The 13,528-nt window shown below is 35.3% G+C and overlaps 2 protein-coding genes across 5 annotated transcripts; one reads left to right on the forward strand and one right to left on the reverse strand.

Moving 5' to 3' along the window:
• Nucleotides 1–391: 391 nt before the first annotated feature.
• Nucleotides 392–3,603, forward strand: LOC131039816 (peroxidase 55). Of its 4 annotated transcripts, XM_057972663.2 has the most exons (5): nucleotides 392–895; nucleotides 1,053–1,121; nucleotides 1,614–1,808; nucleotides 2,381–2,546; nucleotides 3,078–3,603. In XM_057972663.2, exons 1-5 carry the CDS (start codon nucleotides 812–814, stop codon nucleotides 3,488–3,490), a joined length of 927 nt encoding a protein of 308 aa, XP_057828646.2. In that variant the 5' UTR covers nucleotides 392–811; the 3' UTR covers nucleotides 3,491–3,603. The 4 variants fall into 4 exon arrangements, with proteins under 4 accessions (XP_057828646.2, XP_057828647.2, XP_057828648.2 ...); XM_057972664.2 differs by lacking the exon at nucleotides 1,053–1,121; XM_057972662.2 differs by having other exon boundaries at nucleotides 394–1,121.
• Nucleotides 3,604–12,294: 8,691 nt separating this feature from the next.
• On the reverse strand, nucleotides 12,295–13,276 carry LOC131039843 ((R)-mandelonitrile lyase-like). Its single transcript, XM_057972695.2, has 2 exons — nucleotides 13,189–13,276; nucleotides 12,295–13,061 (listed from the first exon to the last, which is right to left on the reverse strand). Exons 1-2 carry the CDS (start codon nucleotides 13,274–13,276, stop codon nucleotides 12,295–12,297), a joined length of 855 nt encoding a protein of 284 aa, XP_057828678.2.
• Nucleotides 13,277–13,528: the final 252 nt, after the last annotated feature.

A 13,528-nucleotide genomic window follows, 5' to 3' on the forward strand; every position in this document is an offset into this window, starting at 1 on the left:
TAATATTTTTTATTTAATTTATAAATAAATAAAAAGGGACTTTAGGATCTGGTTTTATAGAATGGGAGGTCTATGAGATGACACATATTCGTTAAGGGTAAATTAAAATCTTTTTTTTTTTAAATAATAGCTCTTACTTCTCAGTTCTTAATTTCTAATAAATGCTTTAATGTGAGTTAAAAATTTCTGCTATTAACTTAAACAATTTTATTGTCAATTTGTTTTTAAAATTATTTTTTGACTTAAAATTTGAAGCCTGCTCATTACTATAAATCCACTAAACCACCTACTTATAAAATATATAACCGCTACCCAAGGTTACCACTCAAGTGCATTGAATTTTTGAGTGATTTGATGCATGTGAACATGTGGGAAACTTTTCATAAAAAGCAGTCACATAGAGAGAGTATGCTAGAGTATCCAAGTTGTTTGATCTAGTCTCCCGTGATGAATGCGGAAGCCCTGATTGTATAATTTGAATCTTGAAAGGCAACAAAAATGTCCTTTCCCATACCCGTGAATAATACTGTTCTCGACTGCACAAATTCTTTCACCCCATTCTCTGTCTCTGTGTTTTTGATCTAGTAGGGACTGGCATGACCCAAGTTGTTTAGATGGTTAGGATTGAATTATTCTTTTTAGAATACAGAGACAAACGCCAAAAGACACAGCACTCCGCTCGAGGACAATGTTCACATTTTGAGCTTGCAGCTTTATCATCAACAACAAATTTACTGCAACACTTTGTCTATTTGCTCATAAATTTCCATCCTTCGTCTTTACAGAGATTTGCTTATTTTGATGGTGATGGATGCTTTGTCGGTTTTCAAGAAGAAGCTTTTTACAAAGGCTGTCTGAACCCAACTCTTGGATGAAGAGGATCTTCAACAATGGGGTGGGTTTTAGTTTTAGTTTGCAGGATTGTATGTGTTGTAGTATTGGGATTGCTTTCTAGTCATGGATTAGTTGTTCAAGAACAACAGCTGAGCAGGGATTTTTATACAGATTCCTGTCCTAATGTTGAAAGAATTGTGCGCAATGTGGTGGCACAGAAACTAAAAGAGAATCCTACTTCGGCTCCAGGGGCTCTTCGTCTGTTCTTCCATGATTGTTTTGTAGAGGTGTGAATTTTTAATAAAATGTTTTTGGATGAGATGCATATAAAGTGTCCAGAGTTTCAAGTAAACCTGTGGGTATATTTTAGAGAATACTGTATAAGTTTCTGTTTTCAATATTAATATTTTAGATTACACTCAGATCCATTATTAATAACACTAATAAAAATAAAACTTACAAGCATAATTACTCAAATCCATGTACATCAAAGAATATACCAGGATTGAGTAGTTCAATGGAGAGGAATTAATAAATGATTTACGCTTTAATTTTTTCTTTTCGTTCTCTTAAATTGGCATTCAAGCTACCATAATTTTGAACCCTGTAAACTGGTAGGAGAAAATTTAAGGGCTTATCAATCTAAATAAACATCTGATTGTTTTGACAAAACAGAGTATGCCACACTGTTTAAGCTCTTCCCTCTTAATATACTTTTCTTTTTAATCTTTCATCTATTATTTTTTTTACAATTTTGGATTGAACTTTATGGTGTACAGGGGTGTGATGCATCGGTTCTTATTTCTTCTACTGAAAAGAATATAGCAGAGAAAGATGCAGATATCAACAAGTCGTTACCTGGAGATGGGTTCGATGTATTTTTCAGAGTGAAGAGAGCATTGGAATCACAGTGCCCTAATGTTGTGTCTTGTGCTGATGTTATGGCCATGGCAACCAGAGATCTTGTTTCTATGGTGATCTCTTGAATCTTAATCTAAAATTTTTTGCATTGTCTAACCGTAAGATCTGACAGGGTGCTTGTAATATTTGATCAGTAAAAACAACATGGCCTGGTTAATAGTTGCTCTTACTGCAACCCATTATTTGAAGTACCAGAGATTTTTCAATCTGTAGGTGCATATTCTTAAATTATTGAACCATTGAAGTTTATTTAGTTTTTACTTTTCAACCTTACATAAACAAATTCTATTGGAGGAATTTTTTGCTTCTTTGATGGTTCATTGCAGAAGTATAACTTGTCATCAAGTTGCAACTAATCAAGATTGAGATTTGTAGGCCATATTTGCTTGATTGTAGGATTGGTGAGGTGCAATTCCATAGTGTGTGAACCTATTTATAGAATCTCTAAAGGCATTTATCTACTCATTTGCATAATTTTTACAATTTTTGAGATGGAGTCTGATAGTGTATCAATCTATACATGAATACATTAATGGCAGTTGTTTCAAGTTATTAACATCTGCAACATGAACACAAGTTATAAACTAGCCAACATCTATTAATATCTTTTATCTTCTACACTCAGGTTGGAGGGCCATCATGGGAAGTTCTGAAGGGGCGCAGAGATGGTCTCATCTCAAAGGCATCAAGGGTGGCAGGAAACTTGCCAACAGTAAACATGACAGTCGATCAGCTCATTTTATTATTTCACTCCAAAGGTTTAAGCCCAGCTGACATGGTGACTCTCTCTGGTAAAGCCAACTAAAACAATACATTTCTTTTCTCCTCAAATTGAAAAACTAAAATTATTCAATGTGAATTATTAAGAGGACCCTTTTGCTTAATCAATCCCAAGAAAACAATCAGAGGAACCTTTATTCATTTGAATAGGCCTGTATAAGTAAATCCTTAAAAGACTCTCCCAAGGCCATGAGCCATGACATTTGTAATACATGTAGTTTGTATGGAGAAACACCTTTTAAGGCTTCAAGGTTCATCTTTCTTAGCAATAACCATTGCATTGTGAAGTGTAGGTTTCTACAGCACATCCAGATTGCTTAAACAAGCCTTTTAAGGTCCATCTCTTAGAAACAAACATTGCATTTTAAATTGTAGGCTCTTCAACTAAGTCTTTGATGTCCATCTTCCTAATCAATGACCATTGTATGTAAGCTCATGTTGCTGGTATGATCAAGTCCTGTTAAAATAAGATTTTTTTGCTGGTACCTACTACATTGTAAGGTGTTGTTGCTGGTATATGATTACGCCCTGTTTTCTATCAGGAGGTCACACCATTGGATTCGCACACTGCAATGAGTTCATGTATCGAATTTACAACTACAACAAAACATACCAGGTCGATCCCACCATGAATCCAAGCTATGCAAGCACGCTCCGATCTGCTTGTCCAAGAGAGGGTCTTGATCCAGATGTTGTAGCCGTCAATGATGTCTCCACTCCCACTGCTTTTGACAATGCGTATTATCAGAATGTTAAGAGAGGATTTGCTCTTCTGGCTACAGATCAAATTCTTTATGGGGATCCTCGCACTAGTGCTTATGTTAATCTATTTGCCACGTCCCAGGACAAGTTTTTTAACTTCTTTGGGCTTTCCATGATAAGGTTGGGCAATGCGGGTGTTAAAACCGGAAATCAAGGAGAAATCCGCAGAGACTGCGGAGTCTTTAACAATTAGAAGTAGCTCTGCTGTTTTTTCTGTTCTCTCTTAGCCATTTTATTGTCTCATAAATATTCCTGTCACTATTCAAATTCTAATAATGAAAGGAGCAATGTATGATTTTTCATTGGAAAAAAGTGTCATGAATTTACTGTTTTGACTGTCAAGCTAAAGCTTGGCTTTCAATTGAAAAAAGATGTTTGATTATTAATAAGGATCACATGGAACTGTTCTACAGATAATAAATGCAACACTCGGAGCATGTACTCTAATGCTCTAGCATAACAATCCAAAACTGACTTTGACTACCAAAATTAAACACTTGAATCATGAAATTCTTTGAGCATGACATGAACATTAAATTTGGAAACAACCTCAAATCTAATATGACCCCAAAAAAAAAAAATTACCCTGGCACATCCACTCATTTGAGAATCCTTCAAGCAGCCACAACCTAGAAAGGACTTTGACAAAGAGTCTCATGTATAAACATTACACATTTTAATTAATTATAAAATTGGAGAGAAAGTTGGCTGCAAGTTGGGGACAAAAATACTAAATTCTTTCATAATTCCATGAAACAAAGAAGATCTGCAAACAGAATTGATAGAATAGAAATTCAAGGTAACCAAATAGTAGAGTATCCTAAAATCATACGATCTAAAATTTTTGGGTTCTTCCACACCTTGAATATATTAAATTTCTTTCATTCATCCAAAAAGTTATCTCAAACGAGAAAAACTAGAAGCTAAATGAATGCATTTCTATGGAGGAGGTATCAACAATGTTAGGCGAGCTCCATTCAAACAAAGCCCCTAGCCCGGATGGCTTCCCTGTCAGCTTCTTCAAAAAATTCTAGCAAATATTTAGGTTGGAACTAGTTGAGGCCTTTGAGTCCTCAAGGAAATCAGGACATTTTCTTAGGGAAATTAACAATAGGTCTTCATAGCTCTTATTCCTAAAAAAGAGAAAACAGTTAAGCTGGGGGACTTTAGACCGATCTCTCTTTGCAATGGTATATATAAAATCCTCTCCAAGGTGCTTACTAATAGACTTAAACCTCTTTTAGATAGCATAATTTCAGAAGAGGAAACTGGATTTGTTCCTGGTAGGTCAATTCTTGATGGGGTGATCATTACACAAGAGGCAATTCACACACTTTGAAACATCAACAAACTAGGGATGAGTATAAAGTTGGATATTTCAAAGGCTTATGACAATGGTGACTAGCGGTTTCTATGCAAAGTTATTCAGGATTTTGGCTTTATTAAAAGATGGATCAACTGGATCTTCAATTGCATCTCAATTCCAAGGTTCTCTATTCTCATAAATGAGAATCCAGAAGGATATTTCTCTTCTTCTAAGGCATTAGATAAGGGGACCCCTTATCTCCATTTCTTTTCATCATTATGGCAAAGGTGTTGGGTTGAGCAATTAAAGATTTTCATAGATCTGGCCTGCTCAAGGGTATTGAAATCGCAAGAGATTTTTGAGTTACCCGCCGGCAATTTGTAGATGCTAATTTGATTTTGGATGAAGCCAATCCTAGCAAGCGAAGCATCTTCACAACATCCTTATATTTAATGGTAAGGCCTCAAGACAGGTTATTAATAGAGAGAAATCTGGAAAAAAAATAAAAAATCTACTCCTTCCAAAGTAGAAATCAAAATTATGAGGATCCTTAACTATAAGAAAAGGACTCTCCCCTGCGTATATCTTGGAATTCCAATTGATAAAGTAAGCCATTTAAAGCTCTGGGACCCATTGAAGATGAAATTAGAGAATAGCATCAACTCTTGGCAATGAAAATGGCTCTCTTTGGCAAGTTGACTAATTATGCTACAGACAGTAATTTCAGCCTTCCTAATTTATCTTTAATCATATCTTGCCTTAGGAGTCGACATGAACTCCTTCCTAATTCAGAAAATTAGATTTATTTTTTTGGCAAAGCTTTGAGGAGAGACACAAAATTGCTCTTATATCCTGAGACAAAATTTGTAAACTGGAGTCTATAGATGCATTGGGTATCCGTAATCTGCACCTTCAGAATCAAGCTTGTGTGGAAGACGATCAAGGACCCAATAGCAAGATGGGTAAGATTTATGCATGTTAAATATCTTTAGGATGGGATATCAAGTAACTTAATGAGAGTAAAAAAGCCGCCCAAAGGATCAAGGATATGGAATTTCATAATCAAATGTAGACCCTTAGTGGCTGACTATTTATCTTGGGATGTTCATGATGGGTCCTCATGTTTATTCTAGGAGGACTCTTGGGGGGGTTATGCAAGTATTGATAGTTTGATCTCCATCCAAAGCACAAAAGATTGACTCAAACTAAATTGGGGAATATATATCAAGGATTATGTTGTTTTCTCCAAGCAACAACCCCTAGGCTAGCATTGGAAAACCTTAGAGGGGTTACCTCTTCCCCAAAATGAATTTGATCTACTTTAGCTCTCCATCAAAAGTAGACAATTGTTCTTCAGAAAGGGTCATGATTCCTTGATATGGACTCCACCCAAATCTGGGCAATACATAGCCAAGGAAGGCTATAATCTTATAGCAAACCATCATGAGCAAGAAGACCTTAGAATACATCATAAGCTCTTTGGGAGCATCAAATTCATCCCTAAAGATGGAGTTTTTGCTTGGCTAGCTATGAGAAAGAAAACCCTCACCACCGAAAGATTCAAGAAAATGGGCTTTGAAGGTCCATCCAGATGTGTTATGTGTAAGGCTCAAAAGGAAATAGTGGATCGCCTCCTTCTAAATTGTCCCTTCTCGGCCAGATGTTGGAGGTGGCTTTGTGCTAGATTGGGGTGGATATCTGCACTACCTAATGATATTGTTTCCCTCTTCCAAGGATGGCCAATTATACCAATAGAAGGTATTCTTAGCCCTCTATGGGAAATTAGTCCTTCAAGCCTCAATTGGGAGGTTTGGAAAGAACGAAATAGGAGAATTTTTGACAACAAAGCTAGGAAGGTTGAGTCTCTTATTAATTCCATTGAGAGCTTAATAGTGGAGTTTATCAACTGCAAATTGGTTTTCAATCTCAACCCCAAAAAAAAATTTACGGACTGGGATGTCAAAACAAATATAAGATGGAAGGGCGTCAAAATCCCTCCCCTTCTTGGTAAGCAGGCTGAAGAGAGGAGATCTGTTTCTTGGTCTCCTCCTTAACTAGGTCGCTTAAAATTGAACTTTGACGGTGCTTCAAAAGGAAACTCAATTCCTTCAGGCATTGGTTGTTGTATCAGGAATCATTTTGGATCCTTTTTAGGCAAAATAGTTGTTCCCATCACGTCGGATACAAATAATATATAGCAGAATTAAAAACTTTTCTTATTGGTCTTGTAGAGTATTTTAAGAGAGGTATAAAGACATTGAAATTGAAGGGGACTCAGCCATCCTAATAAATGCAATTAGATATCAAAACACTCCCAATTGGTGGCTAAAGGCTTTATTGGAAAAGATCTTATCGGTATTACAAGAGCTCGATAACTTTTCTATAAGGCATATTTACAAAGAAGCCAACATGGAGGCTGATCAACTTTCCAAATTAGAAGCTGAATGGAAGAGAATTTAGTTGGTGGGTAGAGGGTCAATATCGTAATCCAAAATAATAACTTGTTTAGTAGAGGCAAGTTGAATCAACCATTGCTCCATACACTCTTTACTGGCCTTTAGCCCCTCCCACCACCTTTTTTGAATTTGTAAGAGTTTGATTTTATTGGCTATAGAAAAATGGTCATATGGTTCAAATGATCTTTGATAGGCTATTCTCACTCTTTCCAAGGATTTTTTGACATCTCATTGACTGATGTGTCTACTAGTAGCAGAACAAAACCATTCGGCTTCCTAGCTGAGGTTGCAAAACTTCATCCTGAATGTGGGTCTAATTGAAAGCCGTCGGTAACCTTTATCAGTGATGTTGAAAGATTGTGGATTGAACCACATTTATGATCTCCTCAGGTGAGGCCGCTCTTGCTAGCTAGTCTAGCCAATCCTCAAGGTACATGCAGTTCTTTGCATTCGTTCGAGTTTGGCGGTGACCAAACTTCTCCACTCATCTTTAAATATGGAGAGGAAAACATGGCATGGTTAAAATTAAAAATGCCTCATTTCCTATTACTCCCTCTGGGTTGGTAATTAATATTTGTGGCAGAATTTTGGCAGATTATTTTCCTTTAGAACAACTTTCTTTTCCTCTTTTTTGCAATGATGATCAATAGCTATCCTTGAGATCTTCTGACAGAGCCAAAATTTCCATCGAATCTATCTCTCCCAACGACATTGGCATTTAAGGCTTCGTCCAACTCACTTGCCTTGATAGTCGAAGAAGGTGACGGGTGAACTAATATCTTTAAGTGGTGGCTCTATCTTGAACGATTAATCAACATTATGTCATGATGGCATCTCCATTTTGAGATTGTCGAGGCCTTCTAGAAAATAGCAGCAAACTCCTCTCGAGTTAATTAAGTGCCATTTTAATTGAAGGAATTCATCCTTTCCAAGAAGTCATCCTTTCCATTCTATTAATTCACTCCTTGTAGGTTGTCTGGTTTCTCCTCGTGTGTTGTTTTGCAGGGTTCCTTTACTTTAGAATTGGAAATGACGGAGCCTCCTTCCAGGATTGTTGTCAAAATATCCTCAGAACACATTCCTTATTTTGGGGTTGATATGCCAATGTCCCTTTCCAGTCCTGTCTATCAATGTTGCTTCAAGGAAATAACAGACCTCAGACTCAAGTGTTTGCCTCGCACAGTTAACCCCCTCGTCCTCACTCAGCAACAAAACTAATTTTGGGACTGGGGCACCTCGACAAAAAGGAATTCTACAGGGATAACACAGAGATTTCCTCTCGATTCGTTCTTGATGCACGGTTCTCTAAAGACATCACCTCTGCTTTGGCTTCCGAGCTTTTTGAGTCGGTACTGTTAGGTGGGATAGACAAGGTCTTATATTACGTCCTACCTGGCTCGAGTGTACCAAGTCTTGCAGACATTGAGGCAACCCATGAGGAAGGAGAAAGTGTCACCTATTATCTCGTCCTTCTGGATTTTAAAGGGCTTGATAGAAGACAGCACAGGCAAAATGTCTCAGTGGTGGTCAACTATTTGAAGTGGAGAATACTTCCTAACCAGCCAGGAGACCAAAATAAAGAGGAGGACTCCAAAGACTATGCAACCTTAAATGGCTTTCTCCAGGAAGAACCAATTGACCCTCCTCTCCCGAGTGGAGATCCTTAGGTTTCTATTCCGAATGTTTCTGAAAGTGGTGGATGTAGTGGTCCGCATCACAGCAGAGGCCGCCCACACGGTCGTGGTCGTAGGAGGTGTCGGGGACATCTGCCAAGAGCGTAACCGCTGCAGTCGCTCCATTCAAATTTTGAGAGATATGTACTCCTCTATTTTTCTTAGTATGTGCTTCATTATTTCAAAGAAAATCTTGTTAATTATGAGACTCTGTTAGGAGGCTCTTCCTCCTCTTACTATAGATGACGGACTTAGTATCATATCTTATGGTCATATTTATGGCTTTTAATGATTTGGAAGAACTATCTTAAGTATATCTCAGTAAAAAGTTATCCTTTTCATAATATAAATTATGGCTTTGTCTTTATTGACAAAAAATAAAATCCACAAAACAAACATGTAAATTTGAATGTGTTGACACATCAAAAATAATTAGAAATATGAAGTGCATATTTTAAATAAAAGATTAACCCAAATTTTCAACAAGTAAATCCAAAATATTTAATACATGATATGCATCTAGAGGTTGTTTATGAGCCCTAGGTCAACACATGACCAATTCAACAACCTCTACATAAAAAAGAAGAGAGTTATTGCAAGTGCTTCTAGGTCACCAATAGACAACTTCCACATGTTGCACACATGTAGCCTAATTCTCCTAACTAGACTATGAATATTGATATTGATCTAGTTGTGCTTCCATTTTTTGTACCTACAAACTAATTGTTGGTTTCTTAAAAATTTTCTTGAAAATTGATAGTTGGAAAATTATACAAATGTGGGATTATGTCTTATGAAATAACCTCTAGTTTTTAAAGATGTTAACTCTTCCTCAATTTTTTGGAATTTTTAAAATTTTTTGGAATTTTTAAAAGCAGGGAGAAAGATATTAAAATGAAATTAGACAACAAACTAAATCTAAGGTGATGTGCTGATATTTTAAATTAGACAAAAACTTTAAAAGTGCATATGCATGATTTAAAACCATGAGTAACATTTGATGCTAAGGATTGTATAAATTGAATTTAAAAATAATAGAGAAGAGATCATTCTAGAGAAATTGAGCATAAAATGTCACACTCTTCATTGTTGGGTGGAGAACAAAATAAAAAATGTCATTATGGCACATAGTACAATATTTAGGTCCTTAAACAAGAAGCATCTACTAAGGATTGTCAAAATCAAAAGCTTCAACAACACTTAAAATTGTTAACATGCTAATTGATCACCTATTACATCAATTATCATTTTATTTATCAAATGCACCGACTACCATTATCATAGTGTGTTGGAAACTTGAGTTGTGTTATCATTGATGTCAAACTTATTCAATTGTATTCATCTTTAACATACACTCTAGGAACATAATACATATCCCTTCATGCCTTGTATGTTATTATTAAAACGTGTGAAAACATATTTATAGCTTCATCCTACCAATTACAAACTTGTCCTACCCTAATTTGTTTTGTTTTATTTAAATTTTATTTGACTTCCTACATAACACTAATTAAACACAATTTTACAAGACAAGTTTATATTTTCTTGTACTAAAAGGAATTCATTATATTCAATCCAACCATTGATTTCTAAGGAGAAATGGATTATATCAACATAGTACCATTGATGCTACAAAAAGAAATATACTATTCCACAATCATTCTATGAGAATTTATAGGGAAGAAGAGTGTTTCCCTTTATTTTTCTATTATTAACCTAAGTTCCACAAGGTGGATTTTCATTACAACTTGATTCTATGAAAACCTAATGTAAAGTTGTTTATAAATACTTCTTCCCCATATATACCAAAAACATATTCATATGAAAAGTGATTAAAAATGTATAAAAATTACATGATTTGATTTTATGAGCATAGAATTACATCCATGTTATACACTCATCCTTGACAATCAAATTTAGTCTACATAGTCATAATAGAATATACGATTCTTAAGTGAGTTTCCAATATGTTAGCTAGTATTGTATATTCCATGATACATCAAATTTAAATCCAAAGTAGCTTTAGAGTCATCTTTGACTATCAAGCTAAGTACATTAATTTTCTATTTTCATTTCCCTTACTTAATTATTTCAACTAATACATTATCTTATTCTATGGTTTATAATATTAATAAATTTTTACTTATTTTGTAAATTTAAATAAGTATAAATGATAAAATAGGTTTATTAATAACAATCAAATATTTAATAAACGACATAACATTTGATAACAAATCAAATCACTTTGCTCATATCAATCCACTTTTAAAGGATTCATTAAGAAAAAATTAAAATATAATGGTAAATGATATTAATTAATTTCATAATAATTAATTTATGAAATACATATAAGTGTATAACACTTTATGTTTATTGATATCTATAAATGGTTGAATCTTTTAATTGTTCACATGCTCTTGAACAATATGAACTCCCATATGCCTGCATATGATGTATACATAAACATGACATTAGTATGATAGTAATAATGATTAAAAAATAATAGAACCTATAAACAGAAAATATATACCTTCCAAGCATCATGGTAGTGGCTTGAGGATTTGTTCCAGGACTATCCTTGAAAATTGAATTGTCCACAACCCTTAGATTATCAACACCTTTGACACGATGCCTTTTGTCAATAACATAATCAATTTGACACCCTCCATGATAATGCCAAATTGTTGCTAGTGTGTCTCTACAAAACTTGGCAAAAGCTTTATTGTTTGATTGACTTTGAGGTAATGTTGGCCCAAAGAATTGAAGGATACTAGAGTTTCCAACACCTTTAAATGCAAATTTTTGTATAGAAGTTGTTTTGCTAAGATTTGATAGCACCTTCACACCAAACATACACTCGTGTAGATCATAGGGATGAGAATAGTAGTTATACCTTACAGAGGGACTATCTTGAGGGTTTTTAGTTCTAAGGCGTAGCTCACCCCTTGATAAGGGAAAAGCCAATTTGCTAGTAATAAATGCAAGATATTGAAAGTTTGTGGAATTTTCTTTCTATAAATAGCTGGCAGACTTAATGTAGATTTGTGAATTGTCTATTATACCAACTACTTGTATTTGAGCAAATTCAAGTGGCTTAGGGGATTCAATGGTAAATGTTGCACGTGGTGGATCTTGTATCCCTTTTCCTACAAAATTTAAATCTAATACTACAGTAACATTTAATTCTCTTAGTTGTTGTGATGGGCCAATTCCACTTAGTAAGAGAAGTTGGGGACTACCTATGCTTCTTGCTGACAAAATTACCTCACTTTGATGTGACAATTGATTGATTAATACTTGGTAGGAGAGACCATCAAAAGTGCCCATAAACTCGACACCAATAACCTTCACTTTTTCTGCATCACATAAATGTATAACTAATATTAATAAAAAATAAAATAAAAAAAATTCTCTCAGAAATTAAAATATCACATATAAACAAAGAAAATTGTTGTATTATCGTACCTCAACCAATCAATCTAATAAACAATAAAATTTAAAATTATTTGAAAACTCTTATATCATAAAGAATTGGTATGGTCATAAGTTAATATATAGATTATTACTTGAAACCCAAGCTCTGCAAATAACTGGCCAGTATATTAAGCACAGTATACAGGCTGTCTAAACCTCTCCTTTGAGAACAGGGAGAACATGAAAATGTAAATGAGTGTGTACCTGATGAGGAATTGAAGAGTAATCTACTGGCTGTAGCATTGAGAAGAACTACAATATTATCTGGATTTGCATATTTGAGAAGATCTGCGGCTGTGTGTCTCCTTCCATTGTTGTCAAAAGATGAAGCACTAATCTTGGTGCCCTCCAAATGATCCAAAGTATACCCATTGTAAGGAAGCACTCCACCTTCCAATTGTGCATCCTTCACAGCAGAACTCCACTGAAAAAGCTTGTTTGGTTTAAACGCATTCGACTTCTCCACCCATTCATAGGACTCATTTACAAGCTTTTCATCCCACTCCATCTTCCGAATATATTCAAGGCTTGCCCTGCTGTAGAAGCCACCGTTGATGGCTGTTCCACCTCCCAGAACTCTTGCTCTTGCCAACTGCACTCCATCTTCTGAGACAAATCCCTCAGCGACATAAGGGAACTCACTGGCGTTACCCAAAATTTTGAAAAAGCCTTTCTTGTCTTCAACTTCTGGATTTCCATAGGGAGAGTCGCCCCTTTCCAATACCAAAACAGAATAATGCTGTGACAGAGTTACAGCCAGAGGACACCCTGCTGTCCCTCCTCCAACGACAATGTAATCATATGTTCTCGAAGCTGCCTTCTGAGCATCAAATGTCATAAACGGAAATGGGTATTCTGCAAACACCAACCATAAAGTGTCAGAGGGATGAAAGAGTCATTATGGTTAAATTTACAAATACATTTCTCTGTAATCAACTTAAAAATATTGGTTTGAAACAAAAGATTGAAGGAATTTACGGACCCAAATTCTGCATGGCTGCTGAATAGTATAGCCGCTGATGATTTGTAAGAATCAGAAGGCAAGAAATCACAAGGAATAGATTCTCCATTCCCACTAATCGATCTAACTCCTGCTTTAAATCTGAAGTTATAATCGGGCTGAACTCCTCCAATATGTTTGTAATTGAGGAATTCTCTTAGAGAATTAATAGATGAGCCCCAAGTATTCTCGCTTTTGTTGCATTCGTCATCTGACCCAATGAGAGTATTGTAATTGACTACCATCTAATCAATTTCACTTCACAATCTCTTAGTCTTTTACGAAACCTAGGAAAATTGTTGTAGATGCCGTGAGAAATTGT

This window comes from Cryptomeria japonica, chromosome 7, assembly GCF_030272615.1.
Source record: "Cryptomeria japonica chromosome 7, Sugi_1.0, whole genome shotgun sequence".
Lineage (NCBI taxonomy): Eukaryota > Viridiplantae > Streptophyta > Pinopsida > Cupressales > Cupressaceae > Cryptomeria > Cryptomeria japonica.

What these genes read in the sequence shown, in the direction of transcription:
- LOC131039816 (XM_057972662.2), top strand. Translation starts at nt 891, where the DNA reads ATGGGGTGGGTTTTAGTTTTAGTTTGCAGGATTGTATGTGTTGTAGTA. An exon ending in TCCATGATTGTTTTGTAGAG is followed by an intron (nt 1,122 to 1,613) that starts GTGTGAATTTTT and finishes TATGGTGTACAG; the next exon opens with GGGTGTGATGCATCGGTTCT. An exon ending in CCAGAGATCTTGTTTCTATG is followed by an intron (nt 1,809 to 2,380) that starts GTGATCTCTTGA and finishes TTCTACACTCAG; the next exon opens with GTTGGAGGGCCATCATGGGA.
- LOC131039843 (XM_057972695.2), bottom strand. Translation starts at nt 13,276, where the DNA reads ATGGAGAATCTATTCCTTGTGATTTCTTGCCTTCTGATTCTTACAAAT. An exon ending in AGCAGCCATGCAGAATTTGG is followed by an intron (nt 13,062 to 13,188) that starts GTCCGTAAATTC and finishes TGGTGTTTGCAG; the next exon opens with AATACCCATTTCCGTTTATG.